The sequence below is a fragment of the Zalophus californianus genome, chromosome 15, assembly GCF_009762305.2.
Source record: "Zalophus californianus isolate mZalCal1 chromosome 15, mZalCal1.pri.v2, whole genome shotgun sequence".
Taxonomy (NCBI): Eukaryota; Metazoa; Chordata; class Mammalia; order Carnivora; family Otariidae; genus Zalophus; species Zalophus californianus.
In genome coordinates, this window is record NC_045609.1 from 76,819,582 (window position 1) to 76,846,518 (window position 26,937).

Below are 26,937 nucleotides of genomic sequence, written 5' to 3' on the forward strand. Positions count from 1 at the left end.
GCTTTCATGGAGCTTAACAGCCAGGTGGGGAGGACGTGAAAACCAGTGCCCCTGTGCACTGTGGGACGAGCTGGGAGCCCCATGCTGAGAATGGACATTTAGGGAGGGCCAGCCGAGGAGAGAGACGCCCCTTCCCTCCACGAGCAGAAACAGACCCGGTTGCTGTCCTCTTGGAGCTGGCTGAGGGTCAGATCTGACAGCGGGTAAGGCCCCAGGGCTGTCACTGTGACCCTGGCCCCTGCTCTCCTGTTTGGCAGGAGACAGCGTCCAGCAAGGCCTCCACTGTACGTGCTGCTCCCCCCGACCCTGCCCCCCACCCACAGGTCCCAAGTGCCTGGGCTAGATTGGGCAGCATCACCACTTTTTAAAGGAAAGAAGCCCATCCCTGCCTACAGCCAGCTTCAGAACCCTGCGGGCCTGGCCCTCAGCAGGCGACCAGTGAATTCTGCTGCGGGGATGGAAAGCTCCCAGTGGCTTCACTGGTCTTGGACCAAATCCAGAGCCTGGGCCCTGCATCCCTGCTCTGCCCACCCCCGCACGCACACCCCTGCACCCAGTTATTCTTCTGTCCTCACTGCAGCTCAAGAGTCCCTTCTTGAGAGAAAGAGAGCTACCTGAGCCCCTCCCCGCCCCGGGACCTCGCTTAAGCCTCCCTCATGATAACATGCTTCTGCAGGCATCTGTTTGGTGATTGTCCCACGTCACAACAGCAACCTCAAGCTCACAGTTCTGCCCCGGGCCTAGAGCCGTGCTGTGGCGGGCACCCAGTAAGTGTCCGCACGATCAGGCAGTCACTTTGTTAGGATGATGGGCCTCTGAGGCCAGTTGTTACCTGCCGGATACGTATACGGCTCTGTCCGGCTGCTTCAGGCCAGGATTATAAAATGTTCGTTTGTTCCCTCTGAGCCAGGTCTGTCCACGACTATCTGAAGGGAGAGCCCTTCCATGAGTATCTGGACAGTATGTATTTTGATCGCTTTCTCCAGTGGAAGTGGTTGGAAAGGTGAGTGCACCTACAAGTGTGTGCCAGTGTGCGCGCGTGGCAGGGGGCGGGGGGACAGGTTTTCCACCTGGGAACTCATAAAAATCAGTTACCTCCATGGGTCCATGGTTCAGATAAAATTAGCCATCCTCCTGTTGATTAAGTTCTTGGCTATTCTAGAAGTGCTCTGTGCTTATTAAAGTGTGCATGCACACACACACACACACTCATAAATACATACATACTTATTCTTACTTTTTTGGTTCACTGTTTTTGGGAATCTTCCCTCTGCCAGCAAATAAAGAGCTGCCACGTTCTCTGAATGAGTGGCACATCCCTGATTTAGCTCAGTCCCCTGTTGATGGACGTGGAGGTTGCTCTCAATTTTGTGTACAATCTTCCCTAAGTAACGAGTAGCTTTGTACATATATCTTCACGTACTTTTGCAAGTACATCCATAGAAATCCTGGCAGAGGGATTTCTGGGTCAGAAAGTGCCAATGTGAAACCATGAGGGACCGCTAAGTTGCCCTCCCACACAGCTGCCCCCCATTTCCAGGCCCGCCGGTGCCCCAGTGCCTGCCTCCCCTCCACCTCATCAACACTGTTCTCGTGCTTTCCTGGCCGGTGTGTGAGCAGCAGGGTTTTCCTTCTTGTGTATCTTGTCATTTCTAATAATGGGTAAAACTGAGCATCTTTTCATGTTTTGTTTCCTGCCTTCTCTCCGCAAAGTGTTCTCACGGATGTGGTGGTGACTCGGCCTGGCAGCTACAGCCTCTGTGTGACTGATGAGGAAGGAGAGCCCCCGAGAGGGTGTGGCCGGGTCACACAGCAGGCCAGCAGTGCAGCCGAGGGGGGGCCCCAGCCCCTGACCCCCAGCACAGGGCTCTGCCCCCCACACTGTCCCAGAATTGGCAGAACAAGGCAATGCCTGCGTTAAATCCGTGCTGGGCTCTGCTGGTAGACAAGGGCGGGGAGCACCCCGTTCCGCAGCCCAGGGGTCCCTGTGCCTGAGGCCTGGCACTCACGGGAATCTGGGCACCCTCTGGGCAGAGAGCCAGGAGCCATCCTGCTGCTGCCTGTCCCCACCTTCGCTGGCGAGTGCCCTGCAGACGCTTAGGGATGCCCGAAAAGCCCCATCCACGACCCTGCCCTGCCCACTCCAGGAAGCCCGGAAGGAGAAACACCCAGCTCTGTACCACCGGGGGGAATGACAGTCAAGCAGGGGGCAGTCTCCTCTGTGGGCCCCTCACACGTGCACATCGTGGCTCCGGGAGACCCAGGGAAGTGGGGGTCAGTGTGGACATCCGGCTGAGGGCCCTGGAGGCCACAGCCTGGGTCTGAGTCCCGGCTCTACCTTCTCCCCAAGGACCTTGGCAAGGGCTGCTCACCCCTCCCCACCTCAGTTTTCTTATCTGTGAGTTAGGGGTGATAATAGTGCCTGCCTTTGTAGGCACGGGTGTGGACGAGCTGAGGTAAGCGTAGTACATGCCTATTAGGCAAGAGCTCAGGAAAGGTCCGCCGTTTGGCCCCGGGAAGTCAGGTGCTGGATACAGTTGTTGTGCTGTCACCCTCAAGCATCTGGTATGGGAGGGAACCACTGGCCCTTGTGTTTCTGATGATCGCAGGACAGTGTGGTGGGGACGTATTCGTCACCCCCAGAGCCCAGGGCTGTGTGCGACACAGCCCAGTCTCAGCCCACCTTCTCGGGGTGGCAGCGTGGGGTTGAGTCCCTGGATGTGGGCTCTGCAGCAGGCTGCCTGGGGATCCAGCCCCAAAGCCACCACTTACCATCATGACCTTGGGCAGCTCGTTTCCCCTCTCAGGGCCTAAACATTCTCACTTGCACAATGAGGACTTTGCCACCTCCTGAGGCAAGAGTGAGGATTACGTTAGTGCATGTGCAAGGTGCTTCACCCAGTGGGGACTGTTACCATAAAGACCCCCAGAGGGGATGTGTCCTTTGTTCCTAGAGTTCTTTTTTTTTTTTTTTAAGATTTTATTTTTTTGACAGAGCACGCAAGCATGTACAAGCAGGGGGAGCGGGAGAGGGAGAAGCAGGCTCCCCACGGAGCAGGGATCCCAATGCAGGGCTCGATCCCAGGACCCTGGGACCGTGACCTGAGCTGAAGGGAGACACTTAACCAACTGAGCCACCCCAGGTGCCCCTATTCCTGGAGTTCTAATAATGACATCTGACACACAGCAGCTTACAAAGAGCCTTGGGATGCAGATGCCTTTTCATTGTTGTTTTACTGAAGATACAAGGCTCAGAGAGGTTGATCGATTGGCCCTGGGTCATGCAGCAAGGGCCTGGCAAGGCTGGAACCTGAACCCAAGGCTCTGCGGTCAAGTCCTTCACCCTTATTCCACCCAGCACTCTGTTCAATAGAATCCTTTAGCTGTGGCCACTGCCTTTGATTTTTCTTGTCTGTACTGAACACTTGAAATGGAGAAACAGACTTTAAAATCTGTGTTGACTGCGAAGAAGTTAGACCCTTTTGTGGGCATTAAGTCGTCGAAGGCACTAGGGCAGGACCCTGGCCTAGAAATGCCCCTAAATGACTGACAGCACCCTGCTTCATCCCTTTCCTTTTTCTTTTTCTTTTCTTTCTTTTCTTTTTTTTTTTTTTTTTTTTTTTGGCTAACAAAATCATGGCCTGTTCATGCTGTACTGTTGAAATATTGAAGGGATTTTCTCCCTCCCAAGGTTAACCGAGAAATTCCTCGGAGACTGTATTACACTCATTTCCCCTAGCAAAGGAGCTCTGTGGTAATGCCGACCGACTGTTTGTTCTCCATGTATCGTAAACTGTTAGGCCCGGGCGCCTTCATGTGGTTTCGAGGGCAGCCGTAGAAACGCTTCCCAGCGCCGCATGGCGGATGCAGCCGCATGGCAGGCCTCACTGCAGCCCAGCCGCTCGTGTGCAGGGGGACACAGAGCCATGGAGAGTCTGCGGAGGGGCGGCCCTGTGCTCCCAGCAGGGAGATAATCAGTGTGCCGCTCCCTCCACCACAAAGAAACAGAAGAGAGAGTGAGTCAGGGCACGTGGACTCCAGACAGGCGTACTGGTGGGGGGCGGGGGGTTCAGGGCTGCCCTGTGAGAGGTGTGGTGCCGAGGACCTTCAGGACCCATCAGCAAGCAAGGTTGCAACAGAGGGTTCATTCAGGAGCTGCTGAGTGACCGGAGGCTCAGTGGTCTTTCTCAAGCTGACCCAATTACGTGGGCCAGCCCAGTCCCACTCTAGTGTGTGCCCTGGTCCGGCCTCTGCGCTGGGGTTGGGGGATGCTCAGGAATAGTCCTGGAGGGTCCAGCAGCTAAGTTGGACATCCTAAAAGCAGATTGTTCTTTATCCAGTCGTGGTCCAAGGACACTTAGGTTGTTTGCATCTCTTGGCCCTTGTGAATAATGCTGCGGTCAGCGTGGGAGGGGAAACGGGGTAGCTACATACAACGGAATATTATTCAGCCTTAAAAAAGAAGGAAATCCTGCCATTTGTGATAACATGGAGGAATCTGGAGGATGTTACGCTAAGTGAAATAAGCCAGACACAGATCCTGCATGATCTCACCTAGATGTGGAATCTAAAATAATGTCCCAGTCATAGAAACAGAGAGTGGATGGTGGCTGCCAGGTGCTGGGGCGGGGGGGGGGGGGGGTAGAGGTCATGGGGAATGTAGGTCAAGGGATGTAAGGTTTGGGTTAGTTCTGTGGGATGAATAAGCTCTGGAGAGCTGACGTACAGTGCTGTGACTCTAGTTCACGGTACTGTATTGTATGCTTGAAGTTGGCCAAGAGGGCGGATCTTAAGTGTTCTGACCAGCGAGAGAGAGGGAGAGGGCAAATGGTAACCATGGGAGGTGACAGAAACTTAGCTTGATTGTGGTGATCCTTTCACAACGTGTGCATGTATCAAAGCATCAAGTTGGATACTGTTTGTCAGTTATACCTCAGAAAAGCTGGGGCTGGGGGCAGCTGATTATTTTTAGCCAAACAGGCCAGTGATGAAAAAGCCCAGGCTGTCTGCTCGCTGGAGTTCTTTGAGGCAATTTTAGATGACCATTTGTTTATTTACTCTGTGAGGTCCCACCCTTGCCTCATGATCAGAGGGTCCATCTGATTAGACTTAAATGGCCTTAGCTAATTAAAATGGGGGTTGGGAGATACAAAGCAATGATTACTTCATAAATACTGCTTTGGGCAGACAGGATCTTCTGGTGCTGCGGAGCTACGGGGGAAATGTGATAAAGGGGCCCTCGGTGGTGGAAGGACTGGGGGCCTGCAGTAAAGGATGACCAACAGCCTTTCTCCCTGGGGACAGGAGGTGGGCGGGCAGACCAGATGTGCAGGTGTGGGGAGGGCTGTTGTGTCCTCCCCGGGACACCGAACCTGTGCGGCTCCTGGTCCCCTCCCTTCTCCCTGCAGAGGACACTGCTGCCTTCTGAGCTTAGCCACCTGATTTTCACTGGGAAGAGAGAGGGGAACCACACGGAAAGTGTGGTGAAGCAGCTTCTTCACACATCTGCTCTTCCCTCCAAGCAAGCGAGCGAGCGAGCGAGCGAGGACTGCTCGGGTCCCAAGCCACACGGGGCGGAGGGCGGGTGGCCTGGGATTTGAACACCCAGCCCCAGAGCAAGTGCTTGAGGGACCCATCCGCAGTGATGATTCCTGGCGGTGTGCAGGGCATGCAGTGCCACTGTCGTCTGTTTCTTGTGGCTTCTCCATCCCAACACCTTGAGACCAATGTTGGATTCTTGCTTTTTTCCAGGCAACCGGTCACCAAAAACACTTTCAGGCAGTACCGAGTACTAGGAAAAGGGGGCTTTGGGGAGGTGAGTAAACATCCGCATCTTCAGTGGGAAGTTCCCCTACTCTGTCACCGTTGCTGTCCCTTCTGAATGCGCCTACGGCATCCTGCTCCCCCTGGCGGGGAGGGAGCGTGAGGCATGGGGCCCAGGAACAGGAGGTGCCGCTGAGGTGGGAAAGGAGGCTGTCTGCAGGGCCGGTGGGATGGAAGTGCTCTTGGAGCCCGCCTCAGGGGTTGTGTCTGGAGAGGAGAAATGGGCGTCTTTGGCTGTCTTTGGAGGGAGGAGTGAGAGCATGAGGGGCCCAAGCATCTTGGCCAGATGAGGCCATCAGTATGTGCTAATCTTCTCAGTCTGTGAGGCAGGCCTTGTTATTCCCATTTTAGAGATGAGGAAAACTGAGGGTCAGAATGGTTGATGACCCAGCCAAGGTCACGCAATCAAAAAGGGGTGGAACCAAGAAGATGAGAACCCCAATGCCTTGGCTCCTGTTGCACTGAATTATAAAGTCAGGGTTGTCAGGGGTCTGACACCAAAACAAGCCTCCCTTACCAGCAGCTGGTGCTTTGAAGTCCCCGGTTAGCAATGGCTGCATCTGGTGGAAGCTTGGGATGGAGAAACTCTAGTTGCCTCTGAGAGAGGAGCAGCACTTGAGGCTTTGGCCGGTCATGTAAACACCAGTGTAAATGGTTGGTCGTGCACCTTGAAAAGCTAGGATTCACCTAAGGGTAGAAGGAGGGAAGCAAGGGGCACGGAAGCCAGCTCTTGAGGGCAGGGCCTGGGGCAGCAGTGGGTCCAAGGCCAGGCATCCTTGGGTCCCGTGACTGGGAGCACCCTCAGGCCAGGCCTTCACCTGTCCCATACCCTTGGCTTCTCTCTTGTACCTCAGGTCTGTGCCTGCCAGGTTCGGGCCACGGGTAAAATGTATGCCTGCAAGCGCTTGGAGAAGAAGAGAATCAAAAAGAGGAAAGGGGAGTCCATGGCGCTTAACGAGAAGCAGATCCTGGAGAAGGTCAACAGCCAGTTTGTGGTGAGTGTCCAGGGCCCGGCGCCAGGCCACCCATCTAGTGACCAGGGCTTCTGTCCCTTGGGAAGGAGGGGTCCTCCAGTGTGGCAGGTCCCCATCCCCCAGGGAAGTGGAATGCAGTGGGAGGATTAAGCAGCAGAAAGGCGACCAGGCCTTCCCTCCATCACAAGGCTCCATGTGGCCAATCATGGCTGACTTGCTCCGGTCACTCGAACTGGCCTGGCTCCCCTCTGTGTGTGGGACCAAGGCCTCTGTTCTCTAGAACCACCTTGTAAACTCCTCAGTGGAAAAAGCAGCCCACCCTGGGCCCAGCCAAGGAGCTTTGTTTCCACAGACCCCCCCCCCCCCCCCGCAGGCTGGTTTCATCGTGGGGGAGACCTGAGTGTCAATATCCTGGAGAGGTGCCATCTTGTTTATGTTCGTCGAGTTACCATGTCTCGGCCAGGCTTGGCTGTGGTAACGAACTACCCCCCAACCCGAAGTAGCTGGACACAACAAAGACCGTTGTCACGTACACAGAGTCCAGCCAGATCCAGCCACCCTCCTCCATCTTACAGCTGCCCCACCTAGAGTCTTAAAAGTGTGTGCTGGGGGATGTGCCCAGGGACCCTCACTGCCTCAGCCGCAGGGACGTGCCTCACGCCGCCCACAGCCCGTGGGCCAGAACTAGTCACTGCAAGGGCCGAGCCAGCTGCAGGGAAATGTGGAAGAGCATGTGGGTGTTTGGTCAGCTCTTGATCCCTCTGCCACATGTCACTATAAAAAAACATGTACAGGGTGAAACTCCTACAGCACAGAGAGGTGTGAAATACAAATAAAAGCCTCCCTCTTCGGGTAGCCATTCTAACATGGTGGATTCATGCAGAGGCTTTAATATTTTTAGCCAGTGGAGTCCTACCAGACGTCTTAAGCTGCAGTTTCCCCTTAAATTGTAGGTCTTCTCCTGTGGCCAGACCTACAGCTGTAGCTCTTTTTTTTTACACTGTGCACCTCCCTCCCTGCTGTCCAGTACGGAGATTACCCATCATCTGTGCAACCAGTCCCCACCACTACGGATCAGTTCTGGTGTTTAAGCCACTGCCGTAACCACCCTTGCACATCTCTTTGGCGCATGTCCGTGAGTGTGTCCGTAGGATGGATTCCTGGTGGAGGCTTTGTGGTGTCAGAGGGTGTGTGCATTTTCCATTTGGTAGCAGTTCCCAAATGGCTCTCCATCGAGGTGGTGCCAAACGCCCACCAGCTGGGTGTGAGCGCCAGAGATGCCATCAGCCTAGTGCTTTCGTCATTCCCCAGAGGGCGTGGTTTTATAAGGTGACACTCAAAGGGGACAGGAGTGTGCACCTCTGGGTCTCCTCTCAGGCTGCCCCCCAGCTGCCAGCCCCCTTCAGTGGGGACCACAGGTCACTGCCTCCATGCTGCCCGTGGAACCCTCATCAGTAAAGGAAGGGGCACCCTGGCTCTTGTCGGGCTCGGTGATGGTGGGTGCTACTTGTGGGGGGGGGAAGGGTGGTGTGCCTGGTAAATGGGGTGGCACGTCTTCGAGGGCCTGGACCACCCTCGACTGTGCCCCACCCACTGCCCCTGGCAGGGAGTTGGCCCAGCGCCCTCCAGGAGCCCCTCCTTGGTGACTGTGGGCAGGTGTGGGAGGGAGGGCCAGCCTGGCCCCTGGCACTGAGCACCGGCCCCAGAGCCCTCCCGCTCAGCTCCCGTTCTGTTTCCTTTCCTCAGAAATAACTCCCATCGTTCCTGGGCTTTGCGTCCAAGGTGTATGGCCCAGCCTGTGCCCAGCCTGGTCCGTGGTGGCCAGATTTCATTCGGACTGGCTCCCTAGTGGAGAAGGACGAGTACCACCCAGTGGGCTTTGCCTCAGACCCCGTCCTGTTGCCTCTCCCACAACCCTGTGGCCCCCATCCATCCTTGGGCAGCTGATCTCCACCAGCGAGGAACTAGGTCCTCCCTGTTACTGGGCCCTTCGCCCAGACGCGGCCTGCGTGCGAGAGGGGGCGGACTTCGCCAGTCTGTGTTCCCCTTCACAGAGTCCCACCGGCCGCCTCCCCAGCCCACTCCCAACATCCCTGCGGTAAGGAGACCCCAGCCCAAAAGGCATCTGGGCTCTTCTTTTCTTGACTGGCCAACAAGGCAACCCACAGACTTCACCAAACAAAGCACGCACAGGCTTTTTTGCCTGTGCAAACACACATGCGCCATCTTGTCAGGCTTCCTAAAAGGGCAGAGTACCGGCCTGGCCTCCCCACTTTGCCTCCTCACCTGGAACCACGATATCAGAAGGTGTGTCCTTCGTCAGCCAAGACGGGGGGGCAGTGGGCAGGGGTGCTGTGAGGCTGTCGGGGTGCTGGGCAGTGGCATGAAGCTGCTGAGGACCCCATTCCAGCCCCCCCCCCCCCAGCTCCAAGGACCCTAAGGAGGATGAGTGGAAGTGGGTGGCAGTCACTGGAACTTCACCATGGTGCTGCCTTGTGCTCCCAGGTCAACCTGGCCTATGCCTACGAGACCAAGGATGCGCTGTGCTTGGTTCTGACCATCATGAATGGGGGTGACCTGAAGTTCCACATTTACAACATGGGTAACCCTGGCTTTGAGGAGGAGCGAGCCTTGTTTTACGCGGCAGAGATCCTCTGTGGCTTAGAAGACCTCCACCGGGAGAACACCGTGTACAGGTGAGCAGACTTGCTGTCCGGTCCTGCTGCCAGAGACTGAGTGGGGGCTGACCTGCCACATCCTCGGCCAAGCGGGCACCCCCACCCTGGGACTCCTGCCCTGGACCACTTGGGAGCCAAGTATAGGAGGTGATGTTCCCTCAGAATTGGTGAGGACAGGCCAAGCTCCGGGTCCCTTCCAGCCCAGGGTGCAGGAAGCTCAGTGAGCCTGCCTCAGAAAGACCTTAGTAGGATCACCAGCGAGAAGCAGGCAGCGGAACGGACCTCAGTCCGTCCTTCTCCATCCGACTTGATGGATTCCACAAGTAGTGGTCTTCAGACTTTTCTCACTGCCCCTCTCAAGGAAATCTGAAAATCTGTGTGCCCTTATACATTACAAAAACATCTGAGATAGTTCGCCGTCTGTTAAAATAGTGGCTAATAGGGGGCGCCTGGGTGGCTCAGTTGGTTGGGCGACTGCCTTCGGCTCAGGTCATGATCCTGGAGTCCCGGGATCGAGTCCCGCATCGGGCTCCCTGCTCGGCAGGGAGTCTGCTTCTCCCTCTGACCCTAACCCCTCTCATGCTCTCTCTCTCTCTATCTCATTCTCTCTCTCAAATAAATAAAATCTTTAAAAAAAAAATAGTGGCTAATATTTTAAAACTGAACAGTTACATCCCATTTTTAAAGGTATCCAGTAGAATCTGATTGCTGTGGCAAAGTGATTTCCACCATTATCCATTTTAAAACTGCATGAAAATTCTTTAAAGGTGAGGGATTCTCTGTCATCCCCTTCTCCACCCCCACAGAATGTTATCATAATGTCACCTGTTGTTTTTTTGCCTAAAAGTCTGTCATTGATCATCATGCAGCTCTGCAATAGATGGATACATATAAGATTTTTAAAAAATTTCCTTTAACCACAGGCTTTAAGAGTTAAAATAACTTCTGTTGAGTTGCCGTTGTAATGATTATTAGTAGAACCCTCTTCTAATTGGGATCCTAGGGGATTTTGCACCGCGGAGCAGGGCACCACAGTTACTGGAGCCTGAAGGAACCTGCTTCTCTTCTGTCACTTGGAATCTGTGCCACCGAGAAAGGGCAGGTGGGAGGGGAGATCCCAGAGAACACAGGGACGGGCTTTCTTGTGTTGAGGATTTAGAAAGGCAGAAGATTCTTGAATTTTCTTCTTTCGGTATTCTTGAAACCGGCAGCACACAGGAGCCCCCTAGACGGTTCCCACAGACCCAGCGGGCCCGCACACCCCAGCACGAAGACCTTTGCCACGGAGCTCTTGGCAGAGATGATCTTGGGGAGTCCAAGAAGGTTTTGAAAACAAGAAGGAATGGTCTTGATGACTTGCTCTTCTCCTCCTGCCCCTGTCTCCCCATTTAGGCTTTTGTTCTGTTTTCGTTCAAGTGAGAAGAGAAAAAATTCCCTAAGCGTTGAAAAAAGAACTCTTCACTTGATTGCTTTTCACTCAAAACAGAAAGAGGGGCCTCCAAGTTCTAAGCCCTTATTCTCGTGAAGAAGAGAACCACAGCGCCTCCCTGGCCTCCACCACTTGCCATGGCCTCTCTGTGGGTTTGGGTTCTGGCCCGTGCCTGCCAGCCAGCTATCTTTCCAACCCTGTGGCTGCTGGCTTGCTGAGGTGATGGATCTTGCCCTTACTTGGAATTGTTAACACATCAACAGAATGCCAATTAAATAACAGTGGCAAAGTGTTTTGTAATAAATAACTATGTACAAACCCATTATCACCTTGTGAGGCTGCCCCACTGAATTTGAACACAGTAACCATTCCTCATGAGGTCAGCTGCCATCAGTTAAATAAGCAAAGCCAGTTGGTTGAGAATCGCATCCTCAATCCAGATGCTGATGGCTTAACTGAGTTGCACACGCTATCCTATTGGCTGTTCTTTTACCCAGAGAGGACCTGCTACTTGTAAAACCAGACATTTCTGCCGCCTCCCTCCCCCAGCAGGGGAGGGGGGCACGTTCTTATGAACAGGGATGATGTAATCAAAGAGGAGAGACAGGAAGGACAGACGGACAGGGGCGCGCCCTTGCTTGTCACTCCTGGACTGGGAGATGTGCCAGGCTCCAGGGGTCCCCTGCCCAAAGGGGGTCCCTCCTCGACCATTCTCTGTCCCAGCTCTACAGCGGGTGCAGTGTCCTCAGTAACTTCTCTTCGCTAATTCCCAGGCCCCGCTCTGCCTTCCGGGCATCCCAGGGCATCCTGAGACCTCCAGCTGTTCCCAGCCCTGGAGGGGTCTCTCACCACACCAGCCAGAAGCATGCTCCGCCCTGGTACCGTCAGTGTGCGGATGAGAGCCAGGGCTGGCCTTTGCCTGACCCCTTCCCTGTCATCTCCAGGGTCGGGAAGATCCTGGCAACAGTGGCATTTGTTCTAAATACCGGGAGGAGGGAAATTAGTCCAAGATTGTCTGGATCGAGAGAGAGACCAGGCAACATGAGCCAAGAGGTGGGAAGGAGACGCGAAGAGAGGTCAACCGAGACGCCATGCCCTGATGCTCAGAATGCCCACACTCACATGCTTGCCATCTTTCCCTTTCAGAGATTTGAAACCCGAAAATATCCTGCTAGATGATTATGGTAAGTTGGGGAGCAGCCTGGGAGACCCCTTTCCTGCTGTGTAGCCAAGATGAGCGTCACAACCCAAAGGGAGCAGTGGACCGTCTGGCAGAGCCTTTCGGAGGCATGGCCCTGGGACCGTGGGAGGGCAGCGGGCGAGTAGGAGGAGCACTTACCCCCTCCCCCCAATCCTGGGTACCTGGGGAAGGCAGTGGGCATGGATAAAGCTCCTGCGTGGTGCAAAAGTAGCGTGGCTTGGCCAAAAGAGAAAAACAGAGAGCACTGATTGAGGAGTCTGGAATTTCAGAGATCCTGGGCAGTACTTAATTAACTCTTACACAACTTCCCTGCACCCCATCTTCCTTCCTTGTGAAATGGAAACAGTGGGCCCTGCTCTGCCCACATCAGGGGGCGGGGGCGCGGTGGTAAGGTTCCAACAAGATAGTGTGATCAGCTACGGCCAGCTCTAGATGTATTCGGCATTATTTGTGCATTATCACTGCTGTTTTCTTGTGTGTGCGCGCACGTACACACACACACACACGTAACGAGCGGCTACAGTAGCGCCTCACAACTGTTTAGCCTTGCACAGCCCAGAAATGGTGTTCACACCCGTTATCTGACTAGATCTTCCCATCTCTGCAGAGGGGGCAGGGCCAGCATCCCTTTGCCCATTTGACAGATGACAAGATGGAGGCTCAGAGGAGCCAACCTGCCAAGATCACCCAACAATATCAGTGGGGAGCTGAGACCAGAAACCAGGGGTCCCCCCAGCATGCCCCAGGCAGAGGGGAGGGAGAACGAGAGGCAGGTCTTTGGTGACCTGGAGGGAGGTTTGAGTGTTGTGCTACCATGTGGAAGAGTGGGCAGAGTGTCCCGGTCCTGCCTCCCCTCTTGGATGAGCCCAGTGCCCACGGGGGTCCTTGTTCCCTGCTGGTCTCAGAACCGTGCCCACCACTGGTCTGCAGCCCAATGGCTGGAACCTGCGTGTCCTCTTCTGCCCACTTTTATCAGGGGCTGCCGAGCAGGGAATCCACACAGCTCTGGCCTGGGGGGAGTTCCTGACGTTGGGCCTCGCCGGGGGCCAGGCTGTGGGGCCGTGGCGGGCACTGACAAGGGAGAGGGGGCAGATGTGGCCGTGACCCAGCCCGGGTGGGCCGCCGAACAGGACAACAGCGAGACAGACCTGTCCGCACTGTGTCGTCTTGGCCTCTGGGGGTCGGTCCCAGACTCAGTTCCATCTCTCAGTCTCCCCAAGGCCTGGACGACTTCACTCTGTTTCTCCAAAGGGAGAACGCAAAGAACCTCCAAAGATCAACAAGGCAGGACAGAGAGTTGCTTCCCAAGTTGCTTTGTAATTTTTCCCCTTAAGCAAATTGTAAAATTTCAGGAGAAGCTCTCATTTTTCCCGTGAAGCAATCCCAGAATCAGGCCAAGGCGTTTTAAACTTGGTGATCTCAGCCTTCCAAAAAGCCCATGAGGGCATTTTACGAGGTAGGTTGGCCATTGTCCAGCCAAATCCAGGCATCCTTTCCTATCTTTTTGTTTTCTTCCTGAAAAGTATGATTGACCCACGTCCTCTGACACCTGGACTCTCCCAAGGGTCTGCAGTCACTCCGAGGGGGCTGATGATGATGCCCCTCCTCGTGGACAGATAAAAACGTGAGAGTCTATGTGCCTTGCCCAGGGGCACACGACAGGTCTGTGGCCCTGCCCAGGGTGGGGCACACATCCACATGACTGTCCCGGGGACCTGCTGACTCTGCTCTCCCCACTCAGGCCACATTCGGATCTCGGACCTGGGTCTGGCCGTGAAGATCCCCGAGGGAGACCTGATCCGCGGCCGGGTGGGCACCGTCGGCTACATGGGTGAGTGTGGGTGTGGCCCCTCCCCAAGCCCACCTCTTGGGCCGCTGGCCTCTTGGTGCCACTCTGACCAGCAATAGAGCCACAGTGGGCAGTTGGGAGGTCTTAGCCAGGGTGGGAGGGGGTGTTGGGGCCCAGGGTTCAGATTGCTTAAACTGAGCGCTCTGAACCCCCCACCCCGGCCCCAGCTGTGCCCCAAAGCCAAGCCACTCTCCGCGTCAGAGGTCAGTGCTGGGACACCGCGCTGCTCAGGGGAGGCTGATCTGAAGGTAGGGGGCTGGTGAGTTGGCAGGCAGCCTTTCAGAGAGGCCCCTGAGAGGAAGGAGGTCGCTTGGAAAGGCCCAGAAAGGAGTGCACCACCAGCTGTGTCACCAAGCAAGATGCTAAGTAGAGTCCAGCCTTAGGCTCCCTGCCCTGCCACCAACCCCTCGCCTCGCACGCCTACTCCAGGACCATCGTCCCGAGGGCTGCAGGGAAGAGACCTGGAGCTCCGTCTGGTCCTCTGGAATCCCCCTTCCAGTCAAGGACATCCCCAGGCTTCCTCCTGCACGTGGTACCTCACACACATATGCCCACTCACCCCAGGAGGTGGGAGCTCCAGAAAGCTCTGGGAGCCGGGGATGTTGTCCTCTGCCAGGCTCGTGCCAACAACACTTGCCCAGGATTCTATATGTTGTTCTGCTGCTGGAAGATCCTTTTCAGATTGCATGTCATTTGGGAGCCTGTGGGGTGTGTACCTACATATATGTGGCTGTGTGTACCCCCATGCCAATGCTGATGGGTGGGTGGATGGATGGACAGATGATAGAGCGATCGATCTGCGCATCTTTGTGGACACCTGTGTCTGTCTCCTCTCGCATGGAGCGTTGCACACATCCATCTGCAGGGCCTCTGTTATATGCTCACTGGCACATGTGTGGATGTTTGTGACCTGCCTGATGACGTGAAGCTTATCTTTTTTGCACTTGTATGGTTAATCTAGAATTTATTTTATCAAAATAGTAAGGAAGCCATAGTGAGAGGCTGTTTCAATTCCAGGTAAACTTAAAATCATCTTTACTTTGGGTGGACACACTTTCATTCCTGGAAATAAATATGTGTGTAGCACCTACCCTCTGTCAGGTGTCATACTCCTTACTGGGACACAGCAGTGAATAAGGCAGCTCAGATTCTAGTGGGAGAGACATTTCTATCCAGTGTGATGAGGCTTCTGAAGCCACAGTCCGAGCCCTTCGGGAGCACAGAGGAGAGCAGCCAGGGCAGGTGCCCTGGTGGAGGTGGCGTTTATGGCAGTTGGTGAGTAGGAGTCAACAGGGGGAAGCGTGTCCCTACCATGAAGCTTCAGGCCTTCTGTAAGCAACGCCATCACTGCTGGGTGCAGGACGCTCCGTCGGTGTGAGCCTCAGCCCTGGCCCCCTGTGCCCCAGCTCTGTCCCGTCACCAGCTGTGTCTTACCTCTCCTGGCTCCGCTCCTCTGCCTGCAGCTCCGGAGGTCCTGAACAACCAGAGATACGGCCTGAGCCCTGACTACTGGGGTCTGGGCTGCCTCATCTATGAGATGATCGAGGGCCAGTCACCATTCCGGGGCCGCAAAGAGAAGGTGAAGCGGGAAGAAGTGGACCGCCGGGTCCTGGAGATGGAGGAGGTGTACTCCCAAAAGTTCTCCGAGGAGGCCAAGTCCATTTGCAAAATGGTGAGCTCCTGGTGAGCCTGCCCCCAGCCGAGAGCAGCAAACCGGGCTGAAGCGGGCGGGGTCAGGGTGCACTAGGGGCAGGAGTCAGGAAGCCCCCGAGCCAGAGGAGCGAGCGCTCCTTATTGTGGACTGGGATGGTCGGCGAGGGCTTCCAGGAGAAAGCCCGAGGCGGGGGCAGCGAGGCTCTAGGACAAGGGAAAGGAGGTAGGCCCCCCCTTAGAGGGGGAACTGCGTGAGACACCCTCCATCCAGCTTTGGTGGGGAAAATCAGCGTGGAGGAGAAAGGAGGTGATCCCAACTGGTTCCCCAAGACACAAAGGGATCTTGGGGTATCCCCTGCCCTTGACCTTGGCCCCCTGCAGCCTCAATCTCTGGGTCCCTGGGCCCTGGCTAAGGTCCGCAGGTGCAGCGCAGGTGGTGGGGTGGTGATATTTTCAGTCTTTGAACATCTTACAACAGAGTTTTCCTTCCGCCACATGGAATGCTGGTCACACTGGCTTAGGTCCCGCATGACAGCAATCTATGAGTACTGGGATTTGATTGTCCACGGGGGAGGGCGCAGGTGGGGAGTGACGTTTGGACAGGCTGGGCGGGCCGGGCCAGATTGCGGGGCTGGGAGGCTGGATGGAGGAAGCGGTGATGGGAGCCATCAAAAATGAAGCTGGGAATGAGTCCGCCCCAGCCCGCTGCCCTTCCCCTCCGCCCAGGTAGGCCCACCCCTGGCCATAGGCGGGCAGGTCCCATTCTCACCTGGCTCTCAGGCTGCCAAGTTCTGCCTGCGTCCGCTTGGGGCCCTCCTCCCTCTGGTGCCAGGCCCAGCTGTGCTGTGTACCCCCACCACCGGCCGCTGCCCTCCAGTGTCGGCCACGAGGGGACAGGAGAGCCTGAGCGCCGGGGACCCGGGAGCCCACAGACTTCCTGTCCCTGGGGCACAGCAGATGAGCAGGGCTGAGGCTGGAGGCTTCCCTCCCTGCCACCTGTGCATGTGCATAAACCACGAGGCTGGAGTGTAGAGAAGCGCAGGCCCAAGGAGCTGATTAAAGTGGCAAAGCTTCTGCTTCCAGAAAAGCCGAGGCTGCCCTGTTAGTGACCCGGAAACCATGTGGTGTAGCTGCCCACCCTGAGGAGGCCCCTCTCCTGGAGCCGTCCAGCTGCTGCCTGACCACTTCCTCCCACCCGCTTCGGTCTGGTGTCACAGAGCCATGGGAAGAAGGATTTGGGGCAAGAGCTACCATTTGACCACTTCCAGAAAAGAGGAACCGTAGATCTCCCACTACGTGTGTGGGAGACCCTGAAGGAGGGATGGCGTGTACACATGCAAACACCCACCCAAACCACACGACCATGGACCCGGGGTCTATCCCGTGGGACCAAGCTAGGTCATCAGCCATGGTCAGAGCATCTCCAAACGTCCCAGGTCAGGGTCGGGGACTCAGAGAAGCAGAGCAGCCCCGGCAGGACATGGGACATGCAGAGGGGACAGAGAGGTGGAGAGGGCCCCCTCCCTGCCCGCTGTCGCTGTCGCTGTCGCTGTCATCCTCCTTGGTGCCCGGCTTTGGGGCTCTAGGACTGGGGGCCCTACTGGCCCTCTGCTGCCCCCTGGTGGCCACCAAGGGAAAGGCGGCGAGCTGAGCCTGGGGCTCTGGACCCACATTGGCCCATTGGGTGTCAAGTGTCAAACCAGTGTCCCCTCATCTTTCTCTGCTGGAAGAACTGACAAACCCTTCTGGCCTTGCTTCATCTTCTTACAAGTGATCATGGGGTCTTAGGATTCTAGCCTTGGGGCTTCCTGGCACCCCTCACCCCAGCCTGTCTGGCAGCCAGGCCCTGTCCCCTCCAAGAGGCACCAGCTCAGGACACAGCAGGGCCTGACTCTGAGGAAACCATGAAGGCTCGGGGCACATTGGGCTGTTTCTAGACTCCGGAAACTCAAGCCCTGCCTGCCCAAGAAGACTACTCCCTGTTGCCAGTTCCTTCCTCCATTCCATCTTGGCAACCACAAGACCCTCTCCACTGCCCCTGATGTCCAGAAATTCATGCATGTCACTGCCCTGGCCCCTGGTCCAGTCCCTAGGCCCAGACCTCAGCCCTACCTCCTGTAGGGCCCTGCTGAGTCCCCGCACTGGCCCTTCAGCCACCTCAGCCTCACTGGCCTTCCAGCCCATCCCTTCTCTTCCAGGAAGCCCACCCTGCCTGCGCCACTTGCCCAGCTCACACCACTTCTCCCTCTTGCTTCTCCCGGTGTACACTCGATGTCAGAGTTGCAAACAGGCAGCGTGTTGGATGTTCAGCCTGCATGGTGTTTCAGAAAGAGGTGAATGGTGGGTTCATTGCCAAGATTTCAGGTTGGAGAGATTTCACATAAAAACCTGGATTTTCAGCCCTGGGCCCTGGTAGGAACTGATGGGTAGCCTGGCACAGACCACCCAGCCCACTCGGCCTTTATTGTCCTTGCTTGTGTCTTCTGTCTGGCTGGCCCCCTCAGGCTCTGGGGTCTACAGCTGGGAGGTCCAGCCTCTACCCAAGGAGCCTTGCCTCTTTGGGATTTCTCAGAGTGGGGAGGAGCCTGGCCCAGCAGAGCCGATTCCTGGAGCCTCTGTGGAAAGGCAGAAGCACTAGCGAGGAGAAGCTGAGGCCCCGAGCCACCAGCTCGCTGGGCAGAACCAGCCTGGGTGGTCACTGGACCACAGTTGATGGCGATTCTCAGGGCTCAGTCCTTTCCAGGCTGTGACCTAGTGCTTGCCTTGGTACCACCTTTGATTCCTTTGTTTGAAGGGAAATGGGGGGCAGGGGAGTGGTGCCTGCAAGCCTCCCCCTACAGACCGTGAGCCCCAGGAGGCCTGCCTGCCCACTGGCTGTCCACCGCAACCCCAGCCCACATGGCCGGCGGCAACTACCTGTGGAAGGAAAGCACACGGAGGGTGCCAGGGTATCGGAGGAGGAAAGGGCTGGACTCCCTCTGGGCTGCAGGCCATCCACCTTGATTTTAGTCTCAAAGCAAGCAGGAGAGTCCAACAGCATGCCAGGTGCAGTGCTCAGCGGGGCAGGGGAAGAGAGAAGTAGGAGAGACTGCAGGAGAGGGGCTGACACCTGGTGGTCAGCTGCCGGTCCTCCAGCATCACAGCCTGCCCCGCCCTGCCCCTCTCTCAGCCCCCGCCCTGCCCCCCTCCCAGCCCCCTCCCTGCCCCCCTCCCGGCCCCCCCCCCCCGACCACCTCCCCCACACCCTCCTGCCAGCCTCCCGGCCTCATTCCCACCTTTAGGCCTCTGGCCTGGCTGTCTGCTTCTGCAGCCTCCTCATCTCCTGTGAACCTTCCCACCTCTTGGTTCTGATGAGGACACTCCTCTACCCTGACCATCTGTGGCTCCCCACTACCTCCAGATCAAAATCCTCCTGACCTGGCCTTCAAGACCCTCTAGCACGTCCCCTTCACCCTGACCCGTCCCCCACATCCTCAATCGTCCCCCAGACTCAAGGACAGGTGTTCCCCAAGCCTGCCCCGCAGGTCCCTCTTGCTAGCGCAGACCCTCCGCCGATGCCTGCCCCGCCTGCCCGCGGCCCCCCCAGCTGGCGCCCGGTTGTGTGCCTCTGTCACCGTGGTGTCGTACCTGTGCATTGCCTGGATGGGTCCTCCGAATGTGATCTTGCGGAGGCCACTCAGTGCCCTTCCTCCCTCTCGGCACAGTGGTTTGTCTACAGTGTACGTAGGAGTTGAGTAAACGAATGAGCGAGGCCCGCAGAGACGGTGCCAGCCCTCTGTGGCTTACGTGTAGCAGGAGACGTAGCAAGGTGCCGCCCGTGCTGGGCGTGCCGCCTTGGGGAGCGCAGACGGGACTCCTCTCCTGCAGGCTCCAGGCATCTAAAACCAGCGCGAGCGCAAGGCCACCCTGAAGCAAGGCCCGAGCAGGCTGGGGCCGTGTCCGTTGGGTGCCTGGGGGTGGCACGGGCACCGCAGAGGCTGGAGGAGGGACACAGACCTGTGAAAGGACATGGCCACAGTGCCCGAAGCCCCAAGTCCCCTGTGGCCTTCAGCAGGAGGAAAGGCCCACCAGGCGTGACCTCTCGGGGCTCTCTTGTCACAGCTGCTCACCAAAGATTCAAAGCAGAGACTGGGCTGCCGGGAGGAGGGGGCTGCGGAGGTCAAGAGACACCCCTTCTTCAGGAACATGAATTTCAAGCGCTTAGAAGCCGGGATGTTGGACCCTCCCTTCATTCCAGACGTGAGTAGCCTCTCCAGCCCAGGTTGAGCCTGTGTACTCCCTCACGACCTTGACTTAGTGAATGTCCTTGAACTCCGGGAGGACGGGGCCGGTGGGCGAGTGAGAGTAGCGGGTATTAGCACTGCGACAGCGGCAGCTCGTGGTTCTGGGGCCCAGCTCCGTGGCAGGCACTTACATCAGCCTCAGGCATAGGTGCTTCCGCTGTCCCCACTTGGCAGGTGAGGAGACTGAGGCCTACAGGGGTATGTGACTTCCCCAGAGTTCCTAAGCACCACAGCTGGGAGCCCAGCCCAGGCCTGTCGGGCTGCAGAGCTTGGGTGCCCAGTGGTGTGAGAGGGCCTCCCTGGGCCCCCAGCATTCCTTCTCTCTGTGGAGGATGGGCCGGAGGCCCCAGCTGTGGCCGCCCTCATTCCCACAGAGATGTCTAGAAACGCTCCCGCCATCCTGATCCTGTGGGCTCTGGGGGAGCGGGGATCCCCAGAGGTGCCGAGGAATGTGAGTCAGAGAGGGCATGCTCCGTCACCCCACCGCGGCCCCAGCCTGGAGAGAGGGGTGACCAGCAGCCGGCATAAGGGTGATGGCGGGAAGGAGCCCCTGGGCAGATCTGTGAGAGAGAGCAGCACCGGTCCCCAGAAGGGCGCCCCGCCCGCCCCCCATCAGAACCTGCGGCTGGGGTGCTGGGCCTGGGACAGGGCCCATGTGACCGAGCGCTCTGCCCACAGCCCCGCGCCGTGTACTGCAAGGACGTGCTGGACATCGAGCAGTTCTCCACCGTGAAAGGCGTCAACCTGGACCACACAGACGATGACTTCTACTCCAAGTTCTCCACGGGCTCCGTGCCCATCCCGTGGCAGAGCGAGGTGAGCAGGGCGGTGGCCGTCTGCACCCTGAAGGGGGCCACTGGGCCGGGGGGGACAGGCCCGGGCTCCGTCGGCCGTCGGCGTGGGGGTCAGAAGAGGGGTAGGAGGCGAGATGGACACGGTCGTCTAGCGGACTGTCTCGGGAAGTCTGGCTGGGAGAGAGGAGGAACACGGGCCCGAGCTGGGGGAAGCCCGCGCTGCTTCCGCAGGGTGGGGCCGGGGAGGGGGCCCTGACAAGGGGAGGGGCGCAGAGCACGTGCGGCGACCTGGGCTTGCGTGGGGGGAGGAGGAAGAGGAGGTGTGGGTTTGGCGGCTGGACGATGAGCACACCCCCGCGGACGGTTTCTGCTTCCTCAGTGGAGGCAGCTGGGGGAGGCTGGCAGGGGAGAGGCCGTGGCAGGCGGGGAGCGGTCTGGGCCTGGGCCCCTGAAGGATGCAGGGCGGGTGGAGGACCTACTGGGAGCAGGCTCAGGGCAGGGTGGGGGCCGCAGGGACTCCTGTCCAGCCAAGATGACTAACACAGCCCCTCATGCCGCCTTCGCCCTGCTTCTCCAGATGATAGAAACCGAGTGCTTTAAGGAGCTGAACGTGTTTGGACCTAACGGTACCCTCTCACCGGACCTGAACAGAAGTCACCCTCCAGAACCGCCGAAGAAAGGGCTGCTTCAGAGGATCTTCAAGCGTCAGGTGAGAGACGCGCGCCCTCTGTGCTCAGCTGTCCTGGCGTTGGCCCCGGGATGCCCTGGGCCCAGGTACTTCCCCGAGACCGGAGCCGCGGCCTTCTCCCTGCGTGTGTGGGGCGTGGGAGAGCAGGGGCCGCGGCAGCCTGCCCGAGCCCCTGTGCCCGCCACGTGAGGGGATCCGCAGGGTGGAACCGGGCAGGGCCGGCCCGGAGCTGGCCCTTCATCAAGGGTTCTCGGCCTCACCCCTGTGGACGTTCACGGTGAGTTCTCCGTCGTGGGGGCTGTCTCGTGCACTGGAGGATACTTAGCCGCCTCCGTGGCCTCTACCCAGCGGGCACCAGTGGCACCGCCCTCCCACACTACCGATCGAAAATGTCTCTGGACCTGGCCCCTTGTCCTCTGGAGGCGAAGTGTCCCCGACAGAGAACTAACTGCCCCATATGGCCCTTGTCAAGACTCAAGTTCTGTAGGTAGCGATCGCACGTAACAAAAAGCAGGCAGAACGGGTGTGGGAGAGAGGAGCCCTGCAGACCCTCATGGCTCCTGGGTTGGGGCCCCCCAAGGTGGATGCTGTGGCCTCCAGCTGGCAGCCTCAGGAGACTTTGCCCCTTGGGAAAAGGCATTCTTCCTCAGAGCCTGTCCCTGGATTGAGCGTTCGGCGTGGCCCAAATGGAAGAAATGTCCCTGCAGGCCTGTGAGAGACCACCGAGGCCCTCACCTCATCCCCCTTGCCCAAGGCGGCCAGAAGAGCGCCCCCTCCTGGCCTCCCTTGAAGAAGGCTTGGCCCAGTGTGTCCATCCCACAGCCTGGGAGGCTCCATTATTTACATTCCCCCCACCCCCCGCCCCACCCCCAAGGAGCTGCCCCTCTCCCCAGGAGGATGAAGAGGGAGAGGCGGAGCGGCTCTGGTCCCCAGGTCTCCCAGCTCCCCCAGCTCCCCCACCCCCAACCTGATTACAGGATGGGGTGGCTGTTGATGGCACTCTGCTTTGGACCTAGCTCTGCACCGAGTGCTTTTTGAGGGCTTCTCTTACTTAATCTCCACAAAAGCCTGGGCCTTAATTCAACCGTTCAGTCATTCGGCCAGTATGTAGCGAGTGCCTACTGTGTGCAAGGCTGTTTCCCCAGGGTTTGAGATGCACCAGCAAGGCAAACCAGGATCCCTCCTTTTGGGGGGTCCTAGTGCAGTGTGAGCCCAGGATGTGCTCCCATTACCCCACTTCACAGATAAGGAAACTGAGGCTGAGGGAGGGTCAAGGTCACAAAGGTCACACGGCTGGTAAACCCATACGAAGGATCTGGGGATAACAGCAGGGAGCATGGATCAGGCACATGGAGAGAAAACACAGACTGAGGGCAAGTTCGGGGTTTGATCCGGAAGCTTCATGTGAGTTTCACATCCTGTTCCAAAATAGACTCCTGTTTGTATCCACTTATAAAAAGATAATTTTAAAATGCTTCCACCAAGTAAAATTGAAGTTCCCCAAAGAAAGGACCTGTCCCCTTCCACATGGCTGAGTCCCTAGCACGCACTTAGGTCCTGGGACAAGCACTTGCTACAGAGGCTCACAGACCTGGGGTTCACATCTGGCCCTGACACTTTCTGCTGCTTGGGTGGCACCGTACTGACCTGTCCCAGCCTCTGGGGGCCCTTCTGCAAGATCAGCGCCCAGGGCCAGCAAGAGGACTGAGTGACAGAGAGATCAGTAAGAACAAGCAGTTCCTGGTTCTGGGGCCGGGCACTCACTCAAGCCCTCTCTACACACAGCCTCACTTCCCGCTCCACCAGCCCGGTACAGAAGCAGCCCTTGTCCTACCTGGCACGCAAGGCAACCAAGAGATTTAATAACTTGCTCAAGCTAAGCGACAGGTTTCAGACCCTGGGCCTACAGGAATGAACCATATAGATATTCTAGGAGGGGCTGCCTCCCCCCTGCCTTGGGGTCCTCTTTTTTTTTTTTTTTTTAAAGATTTTATCTATTTATTCATGAAAGACAGAGAGAGAGAGAGGGAGAGAGAGAGGCAGAGGGAGAAGCAGGCTCCCACGGAGCAGGGAGCCCGACGCGGGGCTCGATCCCAGGACCCCGGGATCATGCCCTGAGCCGAAGGCAGACGCTTAACCATCTGAGCCACCCGGGCGCCCCTGCCTTGGGGTCCTCTTAATCCCACAGCTCTGCCCCTGCCCCAAGGGGTGGCCTCTGGCCCTGGGTCTGTAGCGGAAGAAGGGCACAGGCAGCAGAAAGCAAGAGGAGCTGATCAGCAGCCCCTGACCATGGCCCTGTTTTCAGATTCAGAGGCCCCTACACGTCCACCAGGACTAACTCTGTCTCCCCCCACCCCTCTCTCTCTCTCCTCCAGCATCAAAACAATTCCAAGAGTTCACCCAATCCCAAGACCAGTTTTAACCACCACATAAATTCAAACCATGTCAGTTCAAACTCCACCGGAAGCAGCTAGTTGGAGCTCTGGCCTTGAAGTCCGCGGTGGGACCAGCCTAGACCCTTGTCCTTAGCAGCAGAACTTGTGGACGGGGGAGCCCTCCAGGAGCCGGGAAGGAGGCCGGCTGCCTCCTTGACACAGAGCCTCCAGGTTTCTCAAAGAGATTTCCACTCAGGTCTGTCTCCAGAGGTGGCCCTCAAGCCGACGTGGAACATTGCAATAGAAATCCAATTGGATACGACAACTTGCACGTATTTTAATAGCGTCATACCTAGAACTGAATTTTGTCTTTATTATTTTTAAAGAAAAGTTTTGTAAATTTCTCTATTGTCTCAGTTTACATTTTGTATATTTGTATTTAAATGAAAGTCAGACTTTGAGGGTGTATATTTTCTGTGCAGCCACTGTTAAGCCATGTGTTTTAAGGCATTTTAGAGTGGGCGGGGTGGGGGGGGATTTACAAAAAAAAAAAAAAAATGTGACTCAAGACTTCCGGAGCCTCAAATGAGAAAATGTTTTTATTAAATGTAGAAAATGATTCACATTTCACCTTTAAAGGATTGGTTGTATCCATCTCTCTAACCTTTCCCTCACACATCGATGCCACCATGCTGCTGGCCTGTAACAGCCTGAATTAAGCGCTCCAGACACACTTGGGACTTCAGCCCCAGTCAGAACATCCTCCGCGGGGTCTCTGGAGTCTCCTAGGGCCAATGCGCACATTTCCTTTAGAGGCACGCGGTGTCCGTGTTGCTCTGGCCTTGGCCTCCTCTTCCTTCTGGAAGGCGGCCGGTACGCAGAGCTGGGCCTCTTCCTTTCTAAGCAGGTTCTAACTGCTAAAGCCTGTATGTTTTCAAGAGGCTTGCATTTGGGGATTTTTGTTTTACTCTATTTTTTAAGGGACGCGTCGTGATGACAAGGAGTAGTCATGGAACCCCAGCTATATCCCAAATCCTGTGGCCTGAGGAAGCATCAGGGAGTGGGGGTCAGTGGAGTCCTACCGAATGAGTCCATGGGGGGGGGGGGGGAGGCTTGCCCAGGGACTCCAGGCACGTTCCTCAAGTGTTTACGGGGCCACAGGGTCTGGAGAGAGCTTCCCAAGGCCCCACAGATACCCTAGCCCAGGTGGCATGGGTGGGGTCGGCTCTCCAAGCAATGGCATGGCTAAGGAGAGCGCCAGGGTACCACGGAAGCTCAAGACAAACTCACGGTCACTTCTTGGGAGAGATGGGGCTAAGATGCTCTAACGGAGCATCTCAAACCTTCAGGCACAAGTCGCCCCCAGGAGGACTCGGTGGCTTTGCCAGGCCAGGGTCTTCCGAGGGCGGTCCCCAGGCCCTTTGAGCCCCTGGCCACCTCCTGTTGCCTCTGAAAAGTGACAAGGAGCAAATCCACCCTCGCCTCCCCCCTGCCCCAGAACAGGGGGAGTGGCTGACACCCCTGCTGCCCTGCCTGGCTGAGTCCCTGGCGACCGAGTCAGCCTCATTCAGACCTGGTGTCAGCCACCTGGCGGTTGCCAGGGTTCCTCCCAGTGTGGGTCCAGCGCCACCTACGGGCGGCTCCAGTCAAAATGCAGATTCCGGGGCCCCACCCCAAATCTATGGAACGGATTCTCTGGGAGTAGGGCCCAGGAATCTGCATCTTTAAGAAGCTCTCCAGAACATTCTAACATACCCTCAAGAAAGGGCACTGCTGCCTTAGCTTCAGTGGGGCTTCGGACGCAACTCTCCCAAAACGATTTCTGTGAGCCGGGCAGCTTGGAGCGCGAGCTTTGAGGGAGGAGCGCGTAGCGGGCATGGCCGCCTCCTGTCCAGTGTCCGTGCTCCTCCCTCAGACTGGGCCAGTGGGTCCTGGAGCGCACTGCCGGAGAAGGGGCGGCCTTTGGGACTGATCGTCGTAGGTCACTTGACAAACAAATAGCAGAGAAACAACAGTTGGGCCGCCCTGGGATCCCTCCAACGTGCAGTATCATTTTCTTCAAGACCAGCCCTGGCCTCACGAGGCTGCTTCTGGCACCTTTCCTGGGCTGCGTACCAGATAAATACAAACAGCCATACTCCGTTCTTGCCAAGAACGGAAGTGGAAAGCTCCTTGACCAGTATTTTAAGATCCTCAAGCTCTTGCTGACCCTCCTTTCTCGATGGAAAGGACAGTCATTTTTCTGGGACGGTCACCAGCCCAAGCTCCCACCCTCCCTCCTTCCTTTTGCCCAATTCACAGCAACTCCCCGCTCACCGAATGACTGGTGTTGAGAAGCCATCTCTTTTCATGCCTCCGAGCCCCACACTGGCCGACCGCAGTACAGAATCCTCAAGGAGCAGGAAGGAAAACACCCACCTGCCCCGTGTGTTTCTGCATCCCGGGAGCTCCAACGAGGCTAACGCCCGGGCCTCTGTGGGCCTCTTAAGATGACTGGGGTCTTCCTTCGTGTTGGCAGCCTGTCCCCACCGAGTGCCCCTAGGATGGGATGCCGGAGCCACTGCCTCTCTGTTCTCTCCTGTTCCTTTGGACACTTCGTTTCCTGCAAGAGAAGGGAAGTCATTATTTAAAACAACATCTGAAAATCAGCACACCTGTCCACCAAGTGCCCCAGGCCCCGAGTCACTGAAGGTCCTGCCCCACCCCCAGCTTCTCCTCCAACTTGTTTTCTAGAACTGCATTTTTAAAAGATATTTTTAAATTAGGAAAAACAAAACAAAACAAACCCCACCTTCCCCCCCACACACACATCCCCCTGCCTGGGATGAGGTACGTTCGGGCAGTGAATGGATTCCCCCCCCCCCCCAACATTTGAGCTCTTCACAGAAGGGCCTCTCTTTCTCCAAGCGTGACATTTTCCTCATTGGACGTTCGCTGACCTTGTGCCTTTGAGGTGAGACGCAGGGTCCTGCAGAAACATCTCTGCTTCCACTTTTCAGGAGACAAGCCGCTGTCCCCAGTGGGACCGGGGTGATCTCTGCCATGAGCACCACGACTGACAAAGGTTTATCAAGCCCCCTCGGGGGTGGGGTGGGGCTCCCATAAGACCACCCACAACAGCACCAAGGCCTGTGCCCTGCCTTCACGGGGAGCGCCACCCCATCCCATATCACTCAGTCCCGACTCTTTC

General features: G+C 57.0%; 1 protein-coding gene across 9 annotated transcripts in view; it reads left to right on the plus strand.

Annotated features, from left to right (window-relative positions):
- Positions 1–24,289, plus strand: part of GRK5 (G protein-coupled receptor kinase 5) — a 207,499-nt gene extending 183,210 nt beyond the window's left edge. For 3 of the 9 annotated variants that reach the window (XM_027587046.1, XM_027587055.2, XM_027587068.2), the window contains 12 exons: positions 911–1,003; positions 5,752–5,815; positions 6,678–6,818; positions 9,303–9,493; positions 12,051–12,088; positions 13,847–13,936; positions 15,418–15,626; positions 17,806–17,940; positions 19,709–19,846; positions 20,569–20,706; positions 21,262–21,393; positions 23,748–24,289. In XM_027587046.1, coding sequence (XP_027442847.1) covers positions 911–1,003; positions 5,752–5,815; positions 6,678–6,818; positions 9,303–9,493; positions 12,051–12,088; positions 13,847–13,936; positions 15,418–15,626; positions 17,806–17,940; positions 19,709–19,846; positions 20,569–20,706; positions 21,262–21,393; positions 23,748–23,846 — 1,468 coding nt within the window. In that variant the 3' untranslated portion in view covers positions 23,847–24,289. Of the gene's footprint in view, positions 1–910; positions 1,004–5,751; positions 5,816–6,677; positions 6,819–9,302; positions 9,494–12,050; positions 12,089–13,846; positions 13,937–15,417; positions 15,627–17,786; positions 17,941–19,708; positions 19,847–20,568; positions 20,707–21,261; positions 21,394–23,747 lie in introns of all 9 variants that reach the window. The other 6 variants (XM_027587060.1, XM_027587086.2, XM_027587077.1 and 3 more) reach the window with 4 other exon arrangements.
- Positions 24,290–26,937: the final 2,648 nt, after the last annotated feature.